We start from the raw sequence: 27,885 nt of genomic DNA, 5'->3' as shown, positions 1-27,885 counted from the left end.
TTCAACTTTATTTATATAGAGCCATACACAACAGTCATTTCAAGGCATTTTCACAGAGAAAACCCAACAATTCCACATGAACCAGCATAACCAACTGTGGAAAGGGGAAAAACATAGAATAGTATTCATTGGTGATCTAGTGGTTTTCTTGGATTAGACCCCCAAACTAAGCCCTGGTTTGATGATTTAAAGACATGTAAAACTCTATACGCAGCTTTAAATCAAGCCATTTTGTAGTTACAATCATGAGACTATAAAACAATGAGGTATGGCACTCGATTGTTCGACCATGGATTTGATTTCATCATATTTTCAAGTGAGGGCACCCTGGAGATTATATCCGATGCAATCTCCGCTGCACTTTGATCCTATTACGAAGTTGAATCACTGGATGCATCATAAAGGAAAATATCGTAGGCCAGTGAGAGGAAATGGAACTGGAACTGCAGCTAAACCTCGTGTGAAATGCCCTTGCAGATATAAGGGTGACATATTCAAATGTGGCTCCAGCGTACAATCCAATGGGGATTTGAGTAATGAAACCTAAATGGCCCACATAGGTCTTCGCGCTCGCCACCTTCGTTAAAAGTAGGGCAGTATTACAGATATCGAGGATGCAGTCCAATTTATTTGCGTGTAAGTGGAAGGGCCGGCATCGATAAGCTGATGTATGCAAGCATGAAATTGGTCCATGAATTAAAAGGATGCATATTGCGGTGCGCCGCGCCATTATTGCCTCCGGTGGCGCCATAGCTTGAAATCGATGAACAGTTACCCATCTTGCTTTAAGTGTGTGTGTTTGTGTGTGCGTGTGCTTGCATTAACATCAGTCAAATATGATATTACCATCTCCGACATTTCTGACCAGCAGCGCCCCTGGAAAAATAGGGATGTCCTATAATACTGAAAAGCAATTAAATTCAATCCGTTCCGTCGATGGATTCCAGTGTTTACTGTTCGCTTGGCACTGGCGTTGACAAGTGCCGGGATTGCTAACGCTCAGGATGAATGCTACCGCCGGGTGCAGGGCGGGATCCGCGCAACTGTCCGTGTGCCACAGGAAAGTAATCACTCTGTGAAAGTGGTCTTCGGTCCTGATTGAGGAAAACAAATTAAGCTTTTCTTTCCATAATACTGAATATTATTCCTCGGGCAAAAGGCATTAAGTTTATTTGGTACAGTTATGAACTGAATGAAAAGAACCAAAGCAAACTTCTGCAAATCAGTCTTTGCAGTCGAGAAAGATGACCATGTTCTTATTTATGTATCCATCTGATTGGAGGGGATTGGAGACGATCCAAGCTATTGGGTCGAAACATGACACAGAAAAGCCCAGAATCCAACCAAGGATATTTTTGCTGTGACGTGAGAGTACTATCCACTACCCACTATTAACACAGCACTCAAATACTAATCCCACTTTACCTCAGGTGTGACCGATATCGACATTTTTGATTCCACCTACACTCTTCTAAGTTTGCCGCTAACCACTTCCTCCACAACACCAAGGAACTAAAATGCCACATTCCTCTTTCCGATGAACACACACACGAACGCAGGCTCAACCTCTTAGCTTGGCGCGGGCATGCCGGCATCGTGCCAGCGCCGCGCTCGCTGAGAAGAGAACGGTTTGAACCGATCCGGGCACCGAAGGCGCAGATGGTGTCTGATTCAGCTTGGGTTACGGGACGTGTTAGCTCGATTCATTAGCCTCTTAACTTCCCTGTCAACACCGGCGCTCGCGTAGACGGAGGAGCTCTGCTCGGCTCTTTATCCTCCGCTTCCATGCTAACCCATTTGCAGACACGCAGCCGTGCTTTAGTCTCGCTCAGTCCATTGACACGACGAGGCAAACACCAGACATTTGATAATGGGCTGCTAAGTGTGGCAATATTGTATTGATCAGCCTCTAATTGCCTCGTTTTGTGCATCACTTTGACTCTGTCTGTGTCTCGGGGTTAAGACCATGTAATCCAGACTAAAGAGCCTAAATGGCACAGACACGGTGGCTTTTTGGACCCTTTAATCCATCCACTGCATTTATACGCTCGAGTGAGACTTTTAGAATTCGCGCATTTGATCTAAGCTAATCTTTTTTTCTTTTCTTTTTTTTTTTCCGTCTGTTGAGCGCAAATGATCCGGATCTAGATGCCAAACGCAGATCAGGCTCGTTTAGCTCATTTGTCATTATTCTGTTAAAACTGTTTTTCAGCTTCAAACGATAGACATCTTACACATGATCCGTTGTTGTACGGCACTTGTCAGAAAAGAACATTCCTCATTACGCCACGCAGCAAACAGCAACTTTTGTCTCCTCTGAAGCTCCACAAAGACGAAAAACTGCCACATGAAAGGCTCCCTTGATAAAACACCGCTCCAATCTCATATCCCAACCAGAAGGAGCCAGATAATTTATTTTAAACAGTCGAGAGATCAAATCATAATACAAAGCATGTTAAAGTGGATTTCAAATTCTGTTTTTACAAAAAAATAATAATAATAGTAAAATAAGTAAATAAGATAAGCACACGCGTTCTCTGCAGGGAGAGCATTTCCACCTATTTGCATGGCTAATGATTGTCTTTGTGAACGTAACTTTAATGGCCTTTTTACACCAGGCATGTTACCTGGTGTGTGTCATCAACATTTTCCAAGCTTTTGTTTCTGTATTGGAACATGAATACCAAGCGGTCAAACTAAGTGTTGGGACCTCGTATTGATTTGTGTTTTTGCACGCTTGCCTGCCCAGTTAGGTTTTCATAATGTTGCATGGGCGTGCTTTAAACCTTGCAATTCAGTTTTTTCCTGCTCTGCTAAGTAGGATTCAACCAGCGTCTAGAGAGTAGAAGAGAAAGATCACAGGATGATACCGATTCATCATTTTTCATCAACCTGCCAGTATGAAGGATTTGAGTGCAATGATTTACTTCTGCCTATAAAAACAATCATAATGATAATACACTGTATTTGTAAAGCTCTTTTCTTTAAAAATTTTTTTAAAAATCTCAGTTCTGCAAGCACACAGTAAGAAAGAAGCAACATAAACATCTAGAATTACAAATTTAAAAAGAGTCTTTAGGAGTTTATTGTCTCTCCTGGTGGGGCATCAAGTTTTTTAGTGAAAACGCAAAACTTTCACTGCATTTCATTGTGTTGAAACAGAAACACAAACTGAAACAAAAACATTGAATTTGACTTAAAACGTGCTGACGAGGCCAAACGTCGTGACCATGCCTGTGTACCACCGTGGAGCCGGGTTGCAGCAGGAAGGATTACAGGTACAAAAACTATCAAGCGTGTCACGCAGTGCCAATGACAGTCGTTCTGACAGTCTAGTGACCGATGTCCAACAAGCTGAATTTCTTTAGCTCTCGACTTCAATAATGCAAAGAAGCAAAATGATCGACTATCTTGAGAATTTAGCCTCGTATCAAAGATTTTATTTTAAATGACATGAAAATGAACTTGTGATCAGAAGTACGCCAAACTTGAAGATGTGCTTGTATTTTCCCACACAAGATGTTGACGCCGAAGATGGATCCCCTTGTACTTCAGTTTCACTTGCTAAGCAGTCGCAACAGCATCTTTCTCAGATTTGCAAAAGAGTGCAAACGGGGGGCCGATCCTCGTGGCTCCCCGGCGTTACAAAGCCGGGACTCGGCCAAACGAGAGCTCACAGATGGCGCGTTAGCCGCTAGCGCCAGTTAGCAAGGGCACCAGTCTCCCCTCCTGGCTCTCTGTGAGCCTTCGATCAATAGACCTGGATTATCATCTTCAGCATCTCAGTTCATTTTTCACGGCAGAGAAAGACTCCACCAGCTGCTCTCTCTTTGTCACAGGATGTAGAGCCTAGTTCACCCATCTGATAAGATTACAGAAACTAACCGCCGCAGCTGCTGCGTTTCGGGGCGGGGACGCGTATCCACGACGCGCACTGTCTTCTTACTCTGTGTATCGGTGCATCAGCGAAATGTTTATTTAACAGGCTGGCGAGCTAGTCGGTACAACAGTCACACAAGAGATGGGAATCCCATGACTAACCATCCCTGATTAAATGTTTAATTAAGACGGTGGATTTTAATTAAAAAGCTTATTATTATGAAGTAAGGGTTATTGGCAAATCAAATGGATAGAATACAATCCACGTATTATTAAGAGTGAGGGAAGATTTTTTATTGAATCAGCAAGTGTTCATTTGCTTAAAGGGCAAAAAAAAAAAAAACCCTCATTGGATTAAAGAAATGTAATGAAGGAGGCTTGATTTGAGATTTCGGGGGGCTGAAATGTCTTTGTGTTGGAAGTCTGCGTGGCGGGGCAGTGTCGCTCGGGGTGCTACTTTCATCCAAGACTTTGAAGTGCGAACTAACAATGCTGCTCTTGTATCTTCAAGGTCGCCCCTCTTGTAGACACTCGCCACGAGGGTCCTCATCTCCAAACACACACACAAGAGCCACTTCGCTCTCTCCGCTGCGCCGGCCATGTTGCGCCTCGCCGTACATGCTCAGATGGGTCTTTGGTAGGCCAGCTGGTGGCTAGCGGGGCCTCCAGCTGTTTCTGTGGACACCCACCCACACACACACACACACACACACACACACACACACACCTCCCGCACACTGCACCGCTAAAAGTTGCCAAGTCCTCCAAACGAGTGGCTGTAAAATTTATGCCCGTGTACAGTTGGCGGTGGCTCTGAAAGGATGCTCTTGCGAGCATGGGAATAGCGGCCTCCATGAATGAGGCCATTCATTTATAATCTGCAGGATTAGCGCTCCGTCCATCAGCTGCCTCTGCCACTTACTGTACAGCCGCACCGCCGAGGCCTCTCCTTCTCCCTGTTGGCCCTCTTTGATTGGGATCCGTGAAAGCTTTGTCAGTGTCACACGGGATTTTTCGAAGTGACAGCCCAGATCTGATAAATCCTATTACGGTGGCGCTCTTCCACAAGCAGCCACTTTCTGTGGCTTCCTTTAATTGCTTCGACCTTTCGAGCAAGGGTTTGTTTTACCGAAGTCGTGACAGATTTCACCGTGCATATTGGTGCGTTGGATATCAAAGTCCGGACCCAAATCTTACCCAAAGCCCCCGTTTCACTCGGCTTAACGAATAATTCCAGTCTGTTGCACTTTTAGATCTCGAAGTTGTAACTGCCATCAAATGAAGGCTTTTCATCAGTAATGGTCAGATTGTAACTCATACAAGCAAATTCCGTTTTAAACGGCTTGCAGAAATTGCAGCATCCTCCAAGTTTTCTTTCGTTTTTTTATTCTTCCCTTCCAGATTACTTTCCAATGCCTCAGTTTTCCATTAAAGAAGTTTTTTTTTTTTTTTTTTTTAATCACTTCGAGTCAATTTTAAGTTCTAAATTCTAGTATAAGTTTAACTTCATTAAAAAATAGCCTGTTGATCCTGCATTTGAAATGTTTATTTAAATAAATAAAACCTTATATTCTATCAATAAGAACACGATACACTGAGAATATTCACAGTATCAAATATCACTAATTAAGATAATCCAACTAACCACTCGAACGCCAGTCAGTTTGGCTGCTACCTTTTCGATCTTCTTTCGTAGGACGTCCATTTTTGAACGAGTGAAGTTGGTCTTCCGTGTCTTTGATGCCGAGAATTAACAATTAGAAAGGAACCTCTGTATGAATTAACTGTAGCACTGAATAAAGCCCCTTTTAAATTAAGATGTTTTCGAGTAAAAATAGAAAACCTTTGTTGCGTTTTAGGTCCGTTTACACACCAACGGCGCTCGGAGCCACTGAAAACGCAACTTTTTAACATATGCTCCCAAAGGGGGAACTTTTCCGAAAAGTTCCATCTCCATGAAAATGAACTTGGTCAATAGGTTTTCCGCACGTGCATAAGTCGATGGACAATAACAACAATGGCGATGTCTACAAGGAGGGTTTATTCAAGTTATCTAAAGATGCCAGCGTTTGTTTATGCCTGACCTGGTATACTCTATTCAAAAAAAATCGACGATACAAAAAAGTGCTTTTGTATGAGGGCCAATGGTTCTATTTTCCTCTACCATTGTGTTGTGCTGTTCCCAACCAAACACACTCTCATTCACACCTACGGGCAATTTATAGTCGCCAATTAACTTCAACCACATGCTTGTGGACTGTGGGAGGAAACTGGACTACCTGGAGAAAACCCACACATGCACATTTAACTATTTTCAGGCGAGAGTGTTAAATCACTGCCGCGCAATGCGGCCTGCCATTTTCACAGTTATGGCAGTATCACTGATGTGGATGCAGATAATGAGATTCATATTAACAAAACAAAAAAAACCCTCCAGGTTGCAGAATTAAATAGCCTTTTACCTCATTAAGTTCGGATGCTAATGAATCTCTTATCAAACAATCTTGATCATTTCTTGAGAGATTAATGTTCCCATTTGTTACAATTCTGTCTGCAGCTACAACGGCCAGCATCTCCGGAGGTAGATTTTTTTTTTTTTATCAGCGGTGGATAATGAAGGATAATTGTGTAACAAATACGCTGAAACTTTAGTCTGTTTAATGAGCTCTTTTCTAGCCACGGACTGTTTGAACCACGCTGTTAGTGGAATGACACATGACTCTGTTTCACTAGTTCACAACCACTAATAATCTCTATTCTAAACTCAAGAATGACAAAAACAATAATAATAAGAAGAAACAGAATCTCAATTGAGCTTTCTGGTCAACGCATCACACTTTAAGATAATTAAGGAATTTTTGGGAGAGATTGGTGGTACAGTGGTTAACGCGGTTGCCTCCCAGGTTTGATTCCAGGCTCAAGGGTCTATGGAAACTTTGACCCTTGGCGTCACAACAAGGATTTTTCGGCTTGGAGCAACTTATTTATGTCGCTCAGTTAACGGAAGATTGATTTAATCTTCTGTTGACTCCACATCAACGCCGCATTTTCCATTAGTGGTGCCTCAAGCGATCCACCCCTTTAGGCCCCATTAACGCGATGCGTCGTTTAGAAACGTTTTGCGTTTTAACGGCAGAAGTAGCGTCGTTTCAGAAAGGTTGGGTCTCTTTTTTTTTTCATTGGCTGTGAGTGCCGCCGTCATGTAAACGGACACCCAAAACATAATGAACGTTTCCCGTTTTCACTTGAAAACGTTGTCGTGGAAACGGGGCCATAGTTCTTTGTTGCCCCAGAAAACAAAAGCTGCTAAAACGTTTACAGGAATTACTCAGGCTTTATCTGAATTTTAGTCTATCAAGCCAACAATTCTCCTTGATAGTTTGTCTTTTTTTAAAGCCTCCTTTCACTTTTTTGCGCCGGCATGCTGCCTGAGAGCCGTCTCGCAGTGTCACTGTGAAGCCAGTGTGTGAGTCCACATTGCAGACATTACATCGTCTCCGAGCTGCCTCCTTCCCAGGCTCCCGGCCGAGACAGACAGCTTTTCACGAGGCACGCCCGACCATGAAAGGCAGGGCGCATCTCAGCGTAAACAGCTTTGCTGGCAGCCCAGTCAGCGAGCCACAGTCCTGTTATTGAGTCCCACAGACACTCCACTCAACAAAGCCACACAGTGACCTTTCAGCCTCGTGCGGCAGTGCCAGATATTGAGTGAGTCTGTCCAGGCGATGAAGCTCATCTCAGACTAAATTTCAGCCCGCTCCTCTCCCCCCTGTCTCTGGGGCTTTTTTTTTTTTTTTTTTTTGGCACTGCGCTTGTATTGCAGTGTTGCTCTTTCTTTGATTGATTTGCAGCGTTTTGTCAGGAGTCGAGGATAGGAGATCTCTGATCCTTTTATTTAAGTTTCTCTTCCGTCTGCTCTCCTGGGCCGGATTCTGAAATAACGGCTGGGTCTATAGGTTGCCTTAATGATGATATTCTTTTGATTGCACGTTGGAGCCGCTATCTCCGGGGAGGGAGCATCCTTCATCAGGCGAACACCGTATCAAAAATTCACACTGACTCACCGTGCTTTCTCACACTGCTTCGGCTCAAACTCCACTTTCATCCTCTTTCTTCTTCATTCTCTCGTTTCCTTCTGGCACAGACATCTGCTAAACGTTACCCGCTGTTAGATATTTGCCTTTCTGTCGAGGCTGGCATTGAGGAATTGACCCACAGTCACCGGGTCACACATGTAGCGCCTACCGGGTCAGCTGTGCTCCGAAGAGGCCAATCGGCTGTGTTACATGTCATGGAGATTAGTCGGATTGCATATGACAGGTTCCTGCTCTTTAACAAGGCTGTCTGGCTTTTCCATTGTGTGTGTCTGGAGTTAATAGCTGGCTGAGTTGGTTGGTGCTGCTGTGTTTCAGGCTATGTCACTGTAACTCGTCTATCTGGTTGTTTCACAATGGAGGAGACGCTTATTTGTGTCATATTTGATACCTGGAGTTACATTTTGACCCACGAGTAAAAGTCTCTTTGAATTTAGCAGCCTCTGTCCAAACCAAGATAACATGGAAAGTTGAGATCTTGAGGTTTTGTTTCCCCATTTTTATAATCAATGATTTTTTTAAGAAATTTATATTTAATGTAAATTTTAATTCTTTTAAAGAAAATCTTTTTTCATTTGATTGTTTTTTGCATTTTGCAACCATAATTTCTTTCCCCATTTTTACATTTTTTATACAATTTTATTTTGTTTTACGTTACATTTTATTAGCTATTATTTTCTTACTTTCCTGCTATTTATTGCATTTCTTTTAATTGCCTTTAAATGCATATTTTATTTTCATTTTTTTATTGAATTTTAACATTTTTATGTTGCTGAATTTTAGTGTCCCTTTTACAACTGTAGTTGATTGCATTTTGGACCAACATTTTATTTCCCATTTTTTCTATTTTTTATTTTATTTTACACACACACACACACACATATATATATAAAATATATATATATTTTTTTTAAATTTAAATTCACTTGTCATGTTTCTTCCATATCATATTTCAATAGCAATTTGAAGCCATGGGTTTTCTTGTGTGTGCTACATTTTGTTCTATATCCTCCTAATGACTATATAAGTAAGGGGAGGGGGGAAATGCTGAGTTCTAGGTTTGACCTTTCACTTTCAAATATTCAACAGTCTCCGGGAATTCTCTGGCAAAACTTAGGAAGTTGAAAAGTCAAGTTCAGAGTCGGCGTTCTTCCCCCCCGCTGCTCCTTCATTCACACACTCTGACATTTCGCACTCATTCGAAAAACCTGTTAATTACTTTCCTCAGTTGGAGGCCGTATAAATTTAGCCTCCGTTGTCTTTTACATTCATGTCCTGAATCTCTCTTTTTCTCTCTTCCGCCATTAAAGATCTAGAGGCTGTAACTTGATTCTACTATATTGTAGAAATTTCTGTTGATTTTAGTGTTTCATTCATTTCTAATCTTGATTCTTCCGTTTCGCTTCAGCATTCTTAATTTTTTATTCCTGCTGTTTAGGCGATGAACCACAAGAGAAGGAGGCCGATTACGTCATCTTTTTTCCATTTAAAAAAAAACTGTTTTCGGGCTTCTAAAACGCCGCCTCGTGTGGACAATCGGCTAAAGACGGTGCGTTTACGTGAACCGGCGCCCTCGTGTGGACGGCCCCTTAGTCACCACGGCTTAAAGTTCCTCTTCCAGAATCCACAAGGGGAAAAAAATAAAGTATTTAGGACCCAGGTTTAGTGCTTGACGTACGTCCCTAATATGTGGTCGGTACCTTTCTGAAGGAAATTCGTCATTACACTCATACGAAGCATATTGACATCTTGGCATCACCAAAACGTCCAAAGTTTCCCGAGTCATTGTGTCTCAGGATCCCGTTTGTAGGCTTGATCTCGATTGGCACTGAGCAGTTCAGACTCTTCGCGTGGCTTGAAAAATCTTTCTTTGAGAAACTCTGTCTTTTTGTCAAATGTTGATATTTTAGCTGCAACGCCATCATTGATATCCCAGAAACCCTTGCGACAGGTTTTCGAAGACGACCTCAGTTATCGAAACGTAAACACAGTTCGATGGCTACGAAACATATCGACTTTGGTGTGATCGATTTAGGCAAGTGTGGGTTGAAACTTTGTGGAACCCGAGTGGTGATGGTCTCATTTTTGTGTGTTGGTTTATTCTCTGTGCAGAAGGACACCTTTTAAGGGAAGTATATTCTAAAGATTTTTTTCCCTAGTAGAGTAACTTTAAAAATAATAGTTCTGATAACTAATGGCTTTAGGTATACATGCGTAAACAGTTCACGCGTCTCACTGTGGAAGAGAGTGGGAAAGAAATGTGCGGATTTTAGGAGTAAAACTTTAAATATTCAGGAGCCGAGTACTCCGGGCTCCACAGTTGGAGTTGTAGAGCATGTTGGGACTGACCTGCTACAGTGTGTTTGCTCGTTGTACCATGAGCGAGTTACACTGAGGGCAGCATTGTTTGATGTCGCCACCGCGGGCCTGCTACAGACAATAGCCGTGTCGTAGTTGAATGAATGAAGACTGCGAGGGGGGGTGGAGGTGGAGGGGGGTGGAGGTGGAGGGGGGGGACCGTTGCGGTACCGCTCACCGTTCACCGCTAGTCTTTGTTCGTTGTTATGAATAATGCATCAGAGGCACATTAGTTTGATTCATACTGCTGTTGGCTCCGCTGTGAGGCCGCTCTTGGCTCTGTCCTCACTCATCACATTTATTTTTTTATTTTATTTTTTTTGCGTTTTATCTGGGTTGAGTGTATCTGGGTTGCTTCGCCCAGTGTCAACAGTGTCGTTTGATCCGTTCGGGGACAGAGCGGGCGCCGGACTTTAAAGAAGTTCATCCTGCGGGCCACTTCCGCCCGTAGAACCAGGTCACTTGTTCACAATGGACCTCTCACGCTCATCCATCTTCCTCCTCCTCCTCTTCCTCCTCTCCCCAGTAACCGCCTGACCCCGAGCAACCACGACCGGATACAGAGGCTGAGACAGGAGTTCCAGCAGGCCCAGACCGTCCCGGAGGACCCGGACGATCGCAGGAGGACGTACAGCTTCGAGCAGCCCTGGGTGAGTGTGTGAAAACCAGCCGGGCGGAGCTGCGGCTGAAGCCTTCATCCGGGCGGAGACGACGGTTAGCTTCGAGAAAACGACGCTAACCGCCACTAACCCCGCCACTACCAGCCGCGAACGGGCCGACGACCACGTCAGGATTACCATTAACCTCCACGGGCTAATGCTTAACATCTCCCACCGTCTCTGCATGCCGGAGCAATCCCATCACTAACTCCACCCGCCTGTCTCAACCCACTCTACTCATCCATCGCACCCTGTCCGTGTCTGTCAGTCATCCACGTGGACCCGCCCACCACCTCATGGACTTTTTTTGGGGGGGGGGGTTTGTCGATTTAAAACCCTTTGTTTTTAACTCTTTCTTTTATCAGTGAAATTAAGGGTTTTCTGTGTTTTAACTGACGTCTATTTAATTTTTTTTATTAGAGGTAAGGAGGGATAATTACTGCATTCTGAAGCAACGAGGAGTAATTACTTACAAGCGAACAAAAATGTGAATGCCTTCAGAGTTTTCATGAGGTGATGAAATCACTTGTCATCTTTTTTTTTCTTTTTTCTTTTTTTTTTTTTAGTATTTATTGGAGTCCTCCTTGCTTTGTTGCACCGCGCCTCAAGTGTACTTGGTTTTACATGGTTTTTCAGTAACAATCGTGACGGCACGAACAGTCAGCTGTGACTGACATGAATTTTAAAGACATTGGTTTTTTTTTCTAAATGCTAATTGTATGTCGGTGTAATGTGCATCATATTCTTGTTTTTCACTTTTGTCACAACGTATTGCGATACAAACGTATTACAACTACATAGGTATTATTTTTTTCACATTGTGGTGACCGGTGTCCTAAACCATATTTAGTGGTCTCTCTGTATATTCTTTTCACGCACACAGGTGAGTTTTTGTACCTTTTTTTTTTTTTTTTTTTTTGTACTGCTGATGTCCACACTACAGATTCCCGCTGTAACTTTATCCGTCTGTGTGCAATGGGAACATTTATTCCTGTGATTTTTAATGATAAAGTGAAAACGTATGAACCCGATGATGTACACTTCTGGAATTTCCTTTCTACCCAGTAAGCTTCACTGTTTGCCAGATTTGTATGTTTTCGTGCGATGGAGGGAGTCTGCTCACATTCTGGCGACTATTGTGTAGAAAGAGCGGGAAAGACAGTGTGGGAAAGGAGAACATAGGTCGCCTCTCCCTTTGTTTCCAAACAACCGAGCGTGCTCTCAATTAAAGCACCAGGCAGCGCTACGTATTGTTTGTTGACAGCATTTTGCAACGCGCTTGTTAACTGTCAGCCAATCCATTTTCCCAGGAAAACACTGCATTCGTTGCTCGCATGATGAGGAAAACGTTCCTCCAGCTTCAGAGAAATATTTCCGGAATGTTTCAGCTCGTGAACAGATTTGCTTAATGAGGCTCTACACAACCTCAAGTGTAAACATTTTAAAACCTCACAAAAATGATATGGCGACACAAAATGATTAAGGACCCGTTTACATGACACGTTCAAATTAAAATGGAAAACGTTCGGAGCATTTTGGTGTCTTGTTCACAAGACAACGGTGCTCGGAGCCACTGAAAATGCAACTTTTCGAAAACGCTCCGTCTCCATCGGGAGAAAACGCAACTTTTTGAAAAGGCTGATTCTGTGTGCGAGCACCACGGCCATAGTGCTTTAGCGATCACTGTGATTTATTTTCTTTGTACCAGTGTTGACGTAGTCGTGACACTCGTGCTTTTTTCATTTTTGACGAAAGGCAGTCTCAACTCCAGTGACTCACGACACCATCTTGTGTGCCAAAGTGGTATTACAGGATGAGATAAACTAGTGTTAACCTGATTTAGCTTGACCGCAGCACAGGTTTTTTTTTTCACCTCTTCATTTGTACGTAAAAGTGGTCAAATAGACGGCGGGACTTCCTTTATATAGCGCTTTTCCCGCTTTCCCAAATGCAAGAAGAAAGAAAATGGATACCGATGCCATCAGGACTTTTTAAAGTCTGTATGAAGCAGATATTACATTGTTATTCTACTTTTACTTTATCTTTTAAATACAACAGTAATCAGTCAACCGACCATCACAAAATCCACCAATAAATCAAAACAAACAAGCTAAAAAAAATTATTTTTCTTCTGGTAGCCTCCTTCAGTTCCGCAGCCCTCTAATGGTCTTCCTGGATCCCTTTCACTTTGTCAGAGTGCAGCTCGCGCTCAGGCTCTCTATAGTAATTGCATGTTATTAGACCCGTGGCCCGGCCACACTGCTGGGCCATATGGAAAACAGGGGAATGTGTCTTTGAAATTCAGTTACCTCCCCCGTGCATATATTACATTCTGTTGCTTCATCTGAGTGATGTGCTGCAAAGCTCAAGGAGGCAGTGTCCTTTTTCTAATTCACCTACAACTGCCCCACTTACAGTCACTGCCAGAGGAGCGCTGCATTATCAGCCGCTGCCATTTGTTGTTCTTTTCATTATGATGAAACGGCTGCGCCGCGCGATACAAACAAACGTCAGATGTAGTTTATTTTGATATAAATCAGTTTCAGCGCCGTGACAGCCGAATGACGGTAAGGTTTAATCCACTCTGACATGACAGGCGGCGTTTTAGGTGGATTTTCCCACAAACGTGAAGAACATAGCGTGGAGGCTTCGTATGCATTTGAAGATATTTTTTCAGTCTTTTGTTGTAATTTTTTAGTTCAATGCAAGACGTTCTCATGTGTTTATCATTTTCATTTCATAAGCTCTTTTCTTCGGCTTCATATTAACTGTTATTGTGCCATTTGTGTAGTTCGATGCTTTAATTTTTATCCATCTTTATATGTAGCATGCAACTGTTCCTCATGTGGTCTTTCCACTGAAGGTTATTTTATTAGGGATGGACCGATACCACTTTTTCAAGAGACAAGTACTAACCTGTAGCTACTTGCTGATACCAAGTACTGATACAGGTAGTTAATAAATCCCATTGATCCCAATATACACTCTATATCCAAAAAAGATTTGTGTGGCTGTGAACCGCCTTCGTCAAGCGTCAAATATTGGTATTCGTATCAGTGCATCTCCATATTCAGTTCATCTCTAATACATGAAAAAAAAGAAAATATGTATATATATATATGTATATATATATATATATTTTAAATTCATAATTTCATTTCAAAACTCAAAATAAGAAGCTCCTGCTTGATCCTTCGGTTTGAACCCTTGCTGCTTTCTTGCTTCAGCCGGGACTTCTTCCCGTCCACACACACTTTGGAAACGTACTGGTTTTTCTGTGTGGCAGATCCACCTTCAGTTCACCTCCTGATATCACTCTCACAGTCGGTTGAAGCTGTCACCGCTTCCGCAGTCATCTCCTGGTTTTCTTCTCCATTAGCCCAATTATCGGTTGTTTTCCTCACCTTCCATAATTAGCCGCATGACTGAAGTCGACACGATGGAAGCCTCCTCTTCTCTTTCACCAGACTTTGGAGGAACAGGAGAGGATTGTGGGTAGCTCGGTCTAATTCCATCAAGAATGACTGATGCCCGCTCTCCAGGCAGCAGCGCGCCAAGCTTTATTGCACTCATTTATACCACTACGGGAATAAGGGAGTTCATTCAGTAGATGTTGGGGGTTTAGAAAAGGGCATAATATTGCCTCTTGTATTTTACTGTAACATTTTAATACTGCTATTATCTGCCTGTCTTCGGGGTACTTTCCAGTCCCCTCTACAATCACCATGTTTAGGCAGATGAGCCAACATCCCAGGGAATATTCAACACTCCTGAAAGCCAGAAGGGATTTTTTTTTTTTCTTCTTCCTTTTCTCAAGTGAAAAATATTGAGATGGTAATTCACCCCCGGGTGATTTTCAATTCACATACGGAATGAGGAGAGTGCAGCCACCTTCTTTATCGGCAGCCGAGAATCCAGCCAACGCCAATCAGCCTCATTTGGTTTGAAGGGGAGTTTCCTTCAGCACTATTAATCGTTTTATGGCCTTCCCACCAGCCGATGTCCACGGCGTTCCCACCAGGCTCCCGATACGTTGCACCGCCATAAAAGTAATTAGATTGGCTTTGTGTTGCAACTAATCTGCACACAATTATTGCGCCCATGCTGCTAATGAACATCGGAGGAGTGGAGGTACGTGTGTGGGCTGGACCTCGAGGTCGATGTGTGTGAATATATAGATCTCAGTGAGGACTTGGTTTTTTTGGCCTAGACAGTCAAAGTCCTCTTGTCGCCACATTCTCTAAGCCAGGGTATCAAACATAAAGCCTGTGGGCCAAAACCGGCCGGTAAGAGGCTCCAATCTGGCCACCAAACCACCAACCAAATTGGGAATGATTTCAGGAATACAAAAATTTGTTTTAAAAACAAAGTTCTTAAGAGTAGCAGACACAACACAACGTTGAGACCTGAGCTGAGATGTCAGTGAACGACCTCCTTGCTTTTTTGGCCATTTCACTGGATTTTGCATCAGAAGTTTTCATTAAAATTGGCTTTATGTTGAGCTTGTAGCCATGTTTTGGTAGTAATTGTTTGGGTTGGTGAAATTCCAGACATTTTCATTATGTATATAACACAGAAATATTTGAAGCTAAAAAAAATTAAAGGTGATTTTGGCACTGTTTTACCCACTCAATGTGAATTTGTATGTATACACAGCCCAATTTCACATTGAGTGGGTAAAATAGCCGCTTAACTAATGGTCACTGAACCAAAATCAGTTTGACACCTGCTTCAGGTGAAGTTCATATTTAAGGATTCATTTAGGTTTATCATTGGAAGTCATTAGTTTCGAGGCTGATGTGCTTGAACCAACCGACGCTTCATGTGTAAACACTCATCAATCACGCCCACTTTTCCAAGCAGGCAGCGCCACCAACAAACCAGAGAAAGCCGACAGCGTTTGAACTTCTCTCCCAAGTTGGCAGCCCACTTCCATCTCTTTCAATGAGCACTATTAGAGTGACAGAGTATAAAAGTGCTGCCATTATCCACTTTTGGACTCCAGATTGTGAGATTGTAGTGACCTGGGGGCACGGAGGTCTTCAAAAAGCATCACGGCTTCCTTTAAGTCCGACAATTGCCAACAGTTATTGATGCTTTTACTGCTCGACTTGGCTCCAGGAAGGTGTTATTAGCAGCTCCGACATATAAAACTAAAATCTTGTGTGTCTGGCGATCTGGACTCCATTCTTCCTTTTCGGGAGTTGTTGAGATTTTGGCTTGTCTTCATCATGAAATAATGAATTTTAAGCCTCATGTTATATTTTAACACTCTTATTTGTCTGTCCATTTACGTAAAGTTGTGTGATGATTGATTTGGAGGCACTCAGGTGGGTGTTGTCACCATGTTTCAATGTCATTAACATCAACTAACCATCACATGTCAAAACCCTTCTGAGTCTCCAGCATGCCTCCCCCTTCAACTTCACCCCACCCCCATCCCCCCGTTTGTCTGTGTCTCACCTTCATTCTGATCCGAGAGGAGACGAAGTCAGGGTGTGTCTGACCGACCATCCGCTGGTAAGTGGCTGTGGTTTGTGCCGGTGGCGGGACATGAGGGTGGGAGGAGGAAAGGGGTGAAGGGGGATTCAGTGAGGTATCCAGTGTCAAGCAGTGCTGTGTGGAAATCTTGTGACGTCAAAGAAGGCATGTGTTTAATATAAGTCCAAACTCATTGGGGAGGAAAAAAGAACAGTTTTTAGTTTTGAACCATTTAGGTTAATATCTGTTTGCACAAGCTGTGCTTCATATAATAATATAATTATGGCCAATAGCCTAATACCTGCCAATATCATAATACATTTGGTCGTTTTTTATTGGCAAGTATTGAAGCCAATGGTGTAATGAAATAGTCAAAATAAATTAAAACCAGAGTATGCATCGTCAGTGAATGAATATGATGAATAAATCTGTGTTTGATAAGAAAACTACACATAATCTGCAAAACCTTTCTAGTTATGTATTAATATTTTATTATTTATTTAGATTGTTTTGTACTTTTCCCTTTCTATCGTCTTTGTATTATTACATTAATAACTGCAATTAATACATTTTCAACATTTTTAAGCCCCTTAAAATGCCATAACAGTATTGATTCGAATGTTACTGCAATATCGGCGAGTTATATCATTGGATTTATGACATTTAAAATGGTCAAAATTGTTATGTTACGATGGGCCTTTGTCATCTATATTAATATCAAAGAATCTCCAAACTGCTGACGGGTTATATTGGGGACGAGTACAAATAACGTGTGCAATATCGGGCCAATACCGGTATCGGTGCCGATATCGGTATCGGTGCCGATATCGGTATCGGTGCATTTCTACACAGAAGAGCTCTTCTGTTGGAATCGATTTGAAACCAAGAAATCTCAAAAACCTCTTCAGCATTTCTACTGACTTTGAATGACCAGCCTTTAGAATTCGCTGAATGAAATGAATGAGTCCACTGATGACTCTTCCTTCCTTCTGCCTCCAGTCGAGCGCCAGCAGCAACGGTCCCGGAGGCTACAGCCAGCCGGGTCGCCACTCGGTGTCGGTGGAGGTGCAGATGCAGAGGCAGAGGCAGGAGGAGAGGGACTCGTTCGCCCAGGCGCAGCGACAGTACAGCTCCCTGCCACGGTAAGCGTGATGGACGGCGAGGCCTCGCCCGATGTGTGTTTCTGTCTCTCCGTCGATTGTGACCGTGGGTAATTCCATGACGACTGTGTGTGGGTGGTTCTATGTATGAATGTGTGTTTCATGCACGGCTGTCTGATTATGTCAGGCTCATTATAAGAGCTTCATGTCGGTAATTATAGGTGATTGCGGGTATAAATATAACATGCGAGTAGGACACGGGGGTCAGAGCTGGTCGTTCTCAAACCACATATCCACACACACACACACACACACACACACACACACTCGGTGTCAGATTGGACAGATCGTGTTACCGTCTCACACAGATCTGACATGATTGCTTTCCTCTTCCTTAATGTGATTTCCTTTGATCAGCATGACACACCCTGCTCATGTTCCAGGAAGTGCTGGGGTGTGGGTGTCTGCTTTGTTTGTTTGTTTGTTTTTATCAACTTTGGGATATTACTCTGACATTTTGGGGATCATTTTCCACATTAGTAGTCGGCTTCAGGCTGAATGTTTTAAAAACTGACTGGTATCGTGCAGTTCTATGCAAAGGTTTGCGCACCCTGGGGCTAATTCCATATTTTCCTGATTTTTTTTTTTGAAAAGAAACCTTGGCATTTAAATATTAATCCAACCTCAAATGTTAAAACCTGGTTGCTTGTTGGATTTCATCAATCTCCAACTTCGTTAAGTCCATTTCACTTTTTTTTTGTGGATGATAGGGGAAAATGTCCACAGGTAATGAACAAAAAAAACTATATTTTCTTGTTTCTTAAATGTCTAATTACTTCGTTTCTCATATCTTCCACCACAGCATCTTGTTTAAACAAGCAGCTATTTACATAAAGTCTCTGTAGATAGCCATTCATTAGTGGGAAATACGGAAGGACTTATGGAGGCGTTATTTTCATTTTAATTAAAATATCACAACAATATTCAATATATTTACTCTTAGTCTTCACTATGCCATTATATACAGCTAATAAGACTTTAGAAGTACAGTATGAATCAACATTTTATTACACTGCTGTGAATTTTATGCTAATGAAGACATTCTGATTCATATTTAGTGTAAATTTGATTTAGACAAATTGAAGTTATGAGATAAGATAGACAAAAAAAGTCTCACTTTTGACATGTATATGACTATTTGTGGAAGTCCAAAGATTCCTAATGAGACAAAATAAACTTTGTAACTCCCTCTAAGTGGCAACAATCACCATGTATAACGCTATCATATTGTTTTCTGACTTTAATTAAAAATGCTTAATTGTCAACTAAATCACTGTAGTATAGTAAATATACTTACAAATATCTCTTATTATTGTATATGTGACCAACCATAAAGTAACTCTAATAAATTCAATGGATGTATTACTGGACTGAATCTATTAAAATATACTTTTTTAATTATTCAGTTTAGGCATTAAAGGTCCGGGAGGAAACGTTGTACATTTTCCCAAAGCAGTTTGAATAATTACTCATTCAGCCAGACCAAACCGACCAGACACGTCCTCCTGCACTTCTCATGCATGCACGACGCTAAATACATTTTCTCCTGTTGCTACACCATCGCACTCTAATCCACAGTTATCGACACGAATCTCTTACTTGATAAATATTGCAGACGGCTCCGCTGAAAGATTAATGAGTCGGCGTCGCGCTCCGGCGGTCAGAGACAACATCCCTTCACTTTTCCACTAATTCCATTAATAAAGTGCTTTGTTTGGAGAAACCCAGCTGTAGCTTGTTGAGAGCACAAACTATTGTTTGACTTCGATGCAGAGCTGTCATGTGAAGTCACAGGCTGAGGTGGGGTTAATGTTGCGTTGTGATGGGATCCGTGTGCTGCTGCGTCGGTCATGGAGGATGTACTTGGTCATGAGAGCATGAATTCTGACTTAAGACTTAAGTTGTGATTATTGGCGGCGAGTAGAATTAAAAAGCATCTTTCTTACAAAGAACAGTCTCCTATGTTCCAAATATGTCTGACACGCAGATGGATTTTGAATCCCACTTACTGATGGGACTTCAGCTAACATCCAGATTATAGAGCATCTTCCTCCACTAACATCCAGATTATAGAGCATCTTCAGAGATCATACAGGTTATATTGATTCACCAACTAAAATTTCTTTTCATGAATTACTGTCATCAAATCAAAATAAGCACATAAAAATGGGAAAATGTCTTCAACCTTCAACATCTGACCTAAATGTGGCATCATGAGTCCATTGAATTTTTGTTTACAGACGTGTTGTCTTAACATTTTTGGACCTGTGGTTGTATGTGTACATTACCAAAACAGGCCTGATTATTTTTTCAGTAAAAGGTGAACTAACACCACTATTAAAAAGTGACTCGTAACCTGCACAACACCGATCTCGTCCCTCATTCACAGTCTCATATGTCATGCTCAACGTGTGCCTGAACAGAATACAGAGCAGCACTCTCTGTATTTACCACACATGTACATGACCACCACCCCCGACCCCCCCCCCCCCCCCCCCCCTTTGGCGTGGTATCAGACAGAGGCAGTGATCTGGTTTGCATTTCTCAGCAGGGAGGCAGACCAGCAGCTCTCTGGCCTCTTTGTCAACATATGAAATGAAATCAGATGCCGGGGACGCCTGTCTCTGAAAATTGGAATCGCTCAACCGTGCACAAGAATAAACCTGGGCTATATTCTCCTATCTCGCCGATCAAGCAGCGTATCCATTCCCGGCTGCATTCGATCTCTGTTGAATAAAAACAAAGGTCTTTTCTGTTCTCATTAAGGATTTTTTTTCCTCTCTCTCTCTCTCTCTCTCTCTCTCTCTCTCTCTCTCTCTCTCTCTCTCTCTCTCTCCTTCCCACTCAAATCCAAACACAAGAATAATACGATTTCTTCACAGCTGGCTGATAAACCTGCTAATTATGCATGGCTCACAGTCAAAAGCCCATTGATGTTTTTGTGCATCTTCGTCTTCAATGTCTGTGCTCTGGCTTTGCCGTGCCCCGGAGATAAACGGGTTGAGCTGTTGGGTTGGTATGCTCATACATATCATATGGACACACACACACACACACACACAAAAGCTCGGCCTGCTACAATGGGGCTATCCGAGCAGAGAGGTGATGTCCCACATCTGGACCTCCCCCTTCGTCTTTCTGGTAAAGAGCCCCCCACCCCCACCCCCCCGCCACAACCAACTGTACCTTTAAGACGCTCGTGTCAGGTGTCACATATCAGCCTGAGTGAATCCATACAGGACAAGATGGCCCCCTCATTTTTCTAACAGCAAAAAGGTCTGCTATTACTGTCTGTCAGATCCACTGCTTGTTTCAGTCTGTCTGGAAATGGGCCTAATGGGCTGGAAGGGGACTTTGACATGGTTAGGTGTCCCTGTATGTTGTTGCTATGGGTTGGTAGTTGCCTGGAGGCGGTTTGTGTCGCTGTAATGGTGCCTCATTTTCATTGAATCTGATGTCTCAGATACCGTGCCACTGACAGCAACGTCTCTGTCATGTCCAATCATGTTTTCAGCTGATGTATTGCAGTAATAGTACAAACAAGATCAGCTAATCGCTAATGCTAATGCAGTATGGTCGTTGGGCTGCAGATTTGTGCTTCGAACAGAAGTGGGTTACACGACACAAAAAAGTCTGTTTTACTGAACTCACGCATAAAAAGTATACGAGTCAAGATAAGAGAGTCACGCAGTCGCACTTAAAATGACTTGTACCTAAAATTTGCTGAGATTCAGAAAGACCTGAAGAAGCGTGTCCGTTAAAATGTGACAGGAAGCCAGTGATAGAAACACATGTACAGGAACCTTCACTGGCAGCCGACTTAACAAAACTTCTTTTTTCTTGACTTTGACTTGGATTACATTATTTCGCTCAGCAAAAGCAAAGAACTCATTTCTTCTCCAAGTCGAGGTATTCTGAGAATACTGAGGAATTCATGGCCACTCCACTGAAAGTCTTTGATCAAAAACTGTTGGTGGGTGTGAAAATCTAATGTTCTTAGATGGTTACGTTCTTTTTTTTTTCTTTTATTTCCCTCTTCTCATCAGCCAACCCAGGAAGAACCCCAGCTCCGTCTCCCAGGACTCGTGGGACAAGGCCTACCCGCCGGGTGAGGTCTTCCAGACAGCCAAGGACAACCCCAGGTACTCCAGCTACCAGGGCACGAGGAACGGCTACCCGGGCGGCGGCAGCGTCAACGCCAGGGTCCTCCTGGAGGCCCAGGAGCTCTTGAGGCAGGAGCAGCGACGGCGAGAGCAGGAAGCCAAAGGAAAGCTAATGCAGGAGAGCACAAGCAACAACAGCTACGAGGGGTACACCGCACACCTGAAGGACCCGGCCTCGCCCAAAGGTCCATACCGCCACGACGTGCCACCTTCGCCTTCGCAATTGGCGAGGCTTAATAGATTAGGGTCGGAGAAAGGAAGACTATTCTACTCTTGAGGAGAGTCATTGGACCGGTGGACAAGGAGCAGAACAAAGAGCGTTCAGTTTAATAGCTGAAGGGAATACCTTGAAGAAACATCAAATGTGGATGCTACAAAGGACGACCGAGAGGTCTTAGAGCTTAGCGACGATCTTAGAGGTAAACAGTTGTGAAGTGTGCTCAGTACGCGGGCGTTCGTGTACGATCCCCCCCGCGGTGCTGATGACCTATAGCCGTCGCCAGTCAGTCACTCACCCTCCTACAGACACGAGACGCTCAGTGCCTTCTCCGCGTTCACGAACACGCTGCTTGTTCACAGTCGTCCAGGACTCTGATTCATCGAGATCTGGCATCGTCACGTACTGACAATCAAATGGGCAGACAGGCGAGTGAGTGGGCGCTCTTTTTTAGAGCTCACGGGGAGGCGTAAGTTTCTGTGTGGGTCCGTGTGTGGGCATGTGACAAGGTACATGTTCTCCACCGCCGAGCACGCGTGTCCCGCCGATGACTCTCCCCACCTGTCACAAATCGCCCTTCCGTTAACATCCGGCCCCTGACCGATCGCTGCCGGGGTTTTGCCTCGCCGTTTTTGTTGTTGTTGTTTTTTTGCAGTTCTGGACTTCTCTCCACAAGCGATAGAGCTCACAGTACTCACCCGGGAGCATGGAAAACAAGGCAAAGTATGTGAAAGAAAGGAGGGCACAGTGTGTGTTATTAACAAGAACCCCCCGCCCCCCCCCCTCATAAATGATTCATATTGTGTGTTATCTCCGTGGAGGAGACTCGGGCAGAGAGGGTAGACAGCTCTGATCCTCTGCCTGGCCCCTCTGCACGGCTCTGGGCTCAAATCACGGAGCTCCCCGTCCTCTCCTCTCGCCACTCTCATCACCTCTCCCGTTCATTACGCTCCTTTCTTCTACCTCAGCAGTCCCCCCACCTCTTCTTCCTCCTCGTCTCCACACCTTTCTCTCCTTTCAACAGCCCCCCTCTGTTGAATCTTCCTCCAGCTTCCTCCCTCCTCCTCTTACTCCTCGTCTCCCGAGTCAGGCTCTGCACTGAATTTTTCATCACAAGCCACCTGCTGCCTGCCAGAGCCAAAGAACGCTGCCACGAGAGGCACCGACAGAGGGCCCAGCTTCTGACACAAAGAATGGGAAAAAAAATTATAAAAAAAAAACAAGAGAAAGACCGAAGAAAGATGGGTAAAATAGACAATGAACCTCCCAGTGTGAGATTAGCCGGAGCTTTTCTCCCATTTTTAACAAAAGGAAGAAAAAAAAATAATGGTCCTCGGGAGTTAATTGCTGTAATTGCTTAGTCTATTTTCTTTTTTTTTTTTTTTTTTTTTTTTTTTACTTTTTTAAGCATTTAGCTGGCACTTTTCTCTTCAGGCAGAGGTGCTATCTCGCATTAAATAAAAGCAGCACTCAGTGGATAAACTGGCGTGCTTTTGGCTTTTTAAAAAGTAGATTTGACAACATGAAAAAAAAAAAAAGAAAACAGTTTCTTACCTTGTGAAATGCTGCGTTTGATGTTGTTTGCCCAGGTTTTGAGATGTACCCAATTTAAACTTTGTTTCCCCACAGCGCTCCGAAGCATAAAAGAAAAACCGCTTGTAGATTTGTATTTTTATTTTTTTTCTCTCCGAGAAGTCTGCGCGCAACGGCACAAAATCTGTGTTCGAAGCTTGTCACACCTGAGATAATTGTGTTTTTAACTACCTTAGCCAAATTTGATTGAAGAATTTGAGCAATTTACATAAATTTCCATCAAGCCCTTGAAAAAAGCAGCGGCGTTTCAGGACGGTTCGCCAAATCTGTGGTGGAAAAAAAAAAAAAAAAAAGAAGCTAAGGCAGTGGTTTCTCAGATATCAGCAATAAATTATCAACGAACGTTAATCACGGGACGATAACTTGCAGTTACCGGTGGGCTTTCGCTGCCGGTGATGGCGCCAGATGTTGGCAGAGGATGAAGACTTGGAATGGAGACAGTGGCTTCATTCAGCAGTGCTGATGTGTTACTCCGATTAAAGTCAATGAAACTGGAAGGTTGTATTCTTTCAGCAATCAATCAAGTCAACCCTTTTTTGCAAAATTATCCCATCTCTTTACTGATGATTTTTGAATAAATGTAAATAAGCAGACAGAGCTTGCTCTGCGGGATTTGGCATGAAGGGACGAATGTTATGGAGGCGGAAGCAGCTAGGAAACTTAAAAGTCGTTGTAGGTGAAGCAGCTGTTGGAGCTCGTTGTTAAGCCCTGATACATTGAAGATAACACCTGCCAGCCCTTATTTTATAGCAGTAATTTGAAAGAAACTAAAACTTTTTCAGCTTATTTTTGACATGCAAACGAAAACGAATTGGGTTTAATTAGGTGCTATTTTTGCATTTTAACAGACTTAAATCAGGCATAACCACCCAAAATAATAAGGAAGTAGGATAAGATATAGAATTAAAAAATTTTTTTTTTATTTTGTTTGTTTTAACTATATTTAAATTGGGAGCTAACACAAATTTTACCGTTTCTAAAGGAAATTCCAGGACTCTATGAAACCATTCAAATGGTTTGTCACGAGTGATTTCATCAACTTTTATCTGAAATATAATCTCAGCTTCACACAGACAACATCTTAGCCTTCAATCATTATAGGGACCAAGGGTAAACAATAGAGTGAATCAGCGCTGCTCAACAGAAAACTTTTCATAGTTCCTCATGTTGTGTGAATGCAGACTTTTCTATGACAAAACACTTTTCAATTGTAAAAAAAATTTTAGAGTCGTGAGAACCACACATTGAATTGGATTAATCCTACCACTGTAAAGGTGGAGATCTCAAAACTTGGGCATATTAAATCAGAACTAACCGCTGACGGCGACTTCTTCAGCTAATAAATCTCTAAACAGGAGAATAACGGGCTATCCTAGAGGTATGCCAATCAAGAAAACGAGCTGCTCTCGATTTGATAGAACATTCTAAGCATTAATTACACTAAAAATAAATCACTGCCATCAGCCCACCACTGTAAGTGTTGGTCTCAATTTACCCTTTAACTTTTGAATTCGCCTTTGATAACCGTGATGTTTGTGATGTCTTTGTTTCTGCCTCCGAGCAAGAAAAATGAGACGGCGCACGGGGCGAACTTGAAACAAAAGGGAAATATATATAATATCTATGAAAAAAGATGAAATAAAAAAGGCTGTGGAAAACAAAACAGGTGGTGCATAATTGCCCTTCACTCCTACACGCGCTCCATATGCAGAGCGAAGCTGCGTGACATACATTATCTCCTGTTGGTTAATGAAGACACTTGCTGGGAAAGACGCTTTGCAGGGGTAATAGATGACAAATGTCAAAGTGGAAGAAGCTGAAGAAGAAAAGAGGAAACTTTCAGTTGCATTTCTCCATTGTCTAAGCCCATTTTTTAACCTCGTTCATGCTATTCGTCAGTTTGAGGCTAATTGTTTTGTCGTTGTTGTTTTTTTTTTACTTCCCTCTTTGTCTTGAAACGCAGGAGTAAACAACAGAAACGTGTTGGTTTTTTTTTAAAGCCGCACTCGAATGAAGCTGGGGAAAACTGTTAACCAAATAAGACTCGAGCTGAATCTCGTGGAACGAGAAACTAAACATTGTGCAAAAAGTAAAGGACGTGTGTGTTTGGTAGGTTGGTTATAAATCTTCCAGTGTTGGAAAGCCTGTTTACTCCCCGTGTAAATGCTGAGATTTATTTAATGATTCATGGGAAACTCCTCTCACTGAGGAGACTCAACCTGCGAACCTTCCCGTGTGGAGTTTGCACGTTCTTCCGATTTCCTCTCGCAGTACAAAAACATGTATCGAGGTTATTTGGTGGATATTTTTGGAGTGCCTGATTGTGATGGACAGGCAGACTCGACTTCAGCATACAGAAGATGAATTAAAGAAAAAAGACAAATCAATACCATATTCACTTAACAATAGAGAATAAATTCAGCAACTGCAAGACCTCCACTGCACGGTACAGTTTTCAGTAATTGTGCCTGTATTTGAACGCATTATATTAATAAACTTGTAAAATTCATGCATAAATCAAAATCATTGCATGTGTGAAATTGTGGAAAATAAATGAAAAGAAAATGAAACTAACGATGACGCGGAAAATGGCAAACAAACGGAAGAAAGCGAAGCTCGTGATTTTACGCTACGCTAATGCTAAAGCTAACCAGGAGCAGTGAGAAGTGTGTTGTTATTTTATCACAGTCGTTAGTTCACGGTGCATTACTGCTAAAAGTAGTGTTGTTTTAATAACACATTCTTCCCAACAGTCCTCTCCGTGCACCAGGCTGATCATACCAGTGTGAAATGAGGTCAAGACCAGAATTCGGCGGGTATTCTGCTGCTCATCCCACAAATGCATGTTTCATACACTGAAGGCGGCAATTAAAAGGGAAATAAACAGGCTTTGTCATAAAATGTAAATCAAATCTACCAAATTCATATTTTCTTGCTTTTTGAGCCAAGTTTTTTTTTTTTTTTTTTTTTTGTTCTGTTTTTTGTTAGTAATGCTTTCAGTTCCTGCTGTGAACATTAGTGTGAGTCAGACTGCAGACTGGCACATTTCGAAGGATGTATTTTACTCTCATCGTCTTTGCTGTTACAGGGTCTGAAAGCAATATAAGTGCCTGAAATAATATCATTAACATAAAGACGGACACAATGTGATTTTTTTTTTTTTTTTTGTGCACATGAACTTCGATGTTTTGGATTTTGAAACGTGTCATTTTTAGGGTACTCCCTTTAATTTTAAATTTTTTTGGGGGCGGGGGGGTGTATTTGTATCCCATCTAACATTGCCTTCAACCATGCTGTAACCGTGTTTTAAAGTATCATAAAACATAAGAAATGGAAGTTAATGGAACCTGATGTGCAATTGTTTTGTTTTGGTTTTTTTCCAGAAAACTTTTACATGATATATCAAGAAAATGTATGCAGCCACTTTTTTTTTTTGGTTCCCTGTACATATCAAATTTAGAATAAAACGGAAGGCTGTTCCATCCTGTTTACAACCTGCCTCTGCTCATCCCTGCCTTTATTGTTTCTTTTCTTTCTTTCTTTGCTCGGCTCGAGGCTTTGAAACAAGGATCAGACGCGAGTCTTCAATTAGGCATGAGGGGATTCTGCTGTCAGATGTCAGACCTGTCAGGTCCTCGTGCTGATCTCTTCTTCAGAGACAAACTCGGAGTTTGATGGAAACAAAAGAGGTAACACAACAACATCTTGAATTCCTGCGGCGCGCCGGCTGATGCACAAATGCTGCCGAGAGCAACGGTTGGAATCGTGCCCCCCACCCCAACACCCCCCCGTGAGGCTGATCGGAGACAACAGCTCTGTTTCCTGTTATTAGGTCCACGCTCAGTCTCATTGTCTCTCACTGGGGAACTGTCGAGCCACTGTTTTTGTTCCTAGAGTTCAAAGGTGACGTCCGAAACCAAATAGAATTACTGCTGGGCTCGGACGACTGGCTAAGAGAAACGAGTGATCTCTGCTCCCCCTGTTGCTTTCTTTTATTTAATGGGATTTTCCATTTTGATGATGATCAGTCTGAATCCACAATAAATTCGCAGGAAGTCCATCGATTCCGCAACTTAGTTTACAAGACTCAACAACTAAACACTCCAAACAACTTCATAAGTGTGTTTTACACCAGGGGTGTCAGAACACATTTTAGTTCAGGGTCCAAATTCATCTTGAGTGGGCCGGACCGGTGAAATAGTGCCATAATAACCTTTAACTTTAAAGGGGTCATTTTATGCAAAATTCACTTTCTGATGGTTTTCCAACAGTAAGATACCC

At 42.6% G+C, this 27,885-nt stretch overlaps 1 protein-coding gene across 3 annotated transcripts in view; it reads left to right on the top strand.

Moving 5' to 3' along the window:
- pard3ab (par-3 family cell polarity regulator alpha, b) overlaps nt 1-23,530 on the top strand; it is a 262,388-nt gene extending 238,858 nt beyond the window's left edge. For all 3 annotated transcript variants that reach the window (XM_080487990.1, XM_080487989.1, XM_080487991.1), the window contains 3 exons: nt 10,858-10,981; nt 17,471-17,613; nt 21,678-23,530. In XM_080487990.1, coding sequence (XP_080344116.1) covers nt 10,858-10,981; nt 17,471-17,613; nt 21,678-22,071 — 661 coding nt within the window. In that variant the 3' untranslated portion in view covers nt 22,072-23,530. The remainder of the gene's footprint in view (nt 1-10,857; nt 10,982-17,470; nt 17,614-21,677) is intronic.
- Nucleotides 23,531-27,885: the final 4,355 nt, after the last annotated feature.

The sequence above is a fragment of the Lipophrys pholis genome, assembly GCF_963383615.2.
Source record: "Lipophrys pholis genome assembly, chromosome: 1".
Classification (NCBI taxonomy): Eukaryota; Metazoa; Chordata; class Actinopteri; order Blenniiformes; family Blenniidae; genus Lipophrys; species Lipophrys pholis.
Note: the sequence above shows the minus strand (reverse complement) of the source record. Positions and strands in the feature narration are given on the sequence as shown.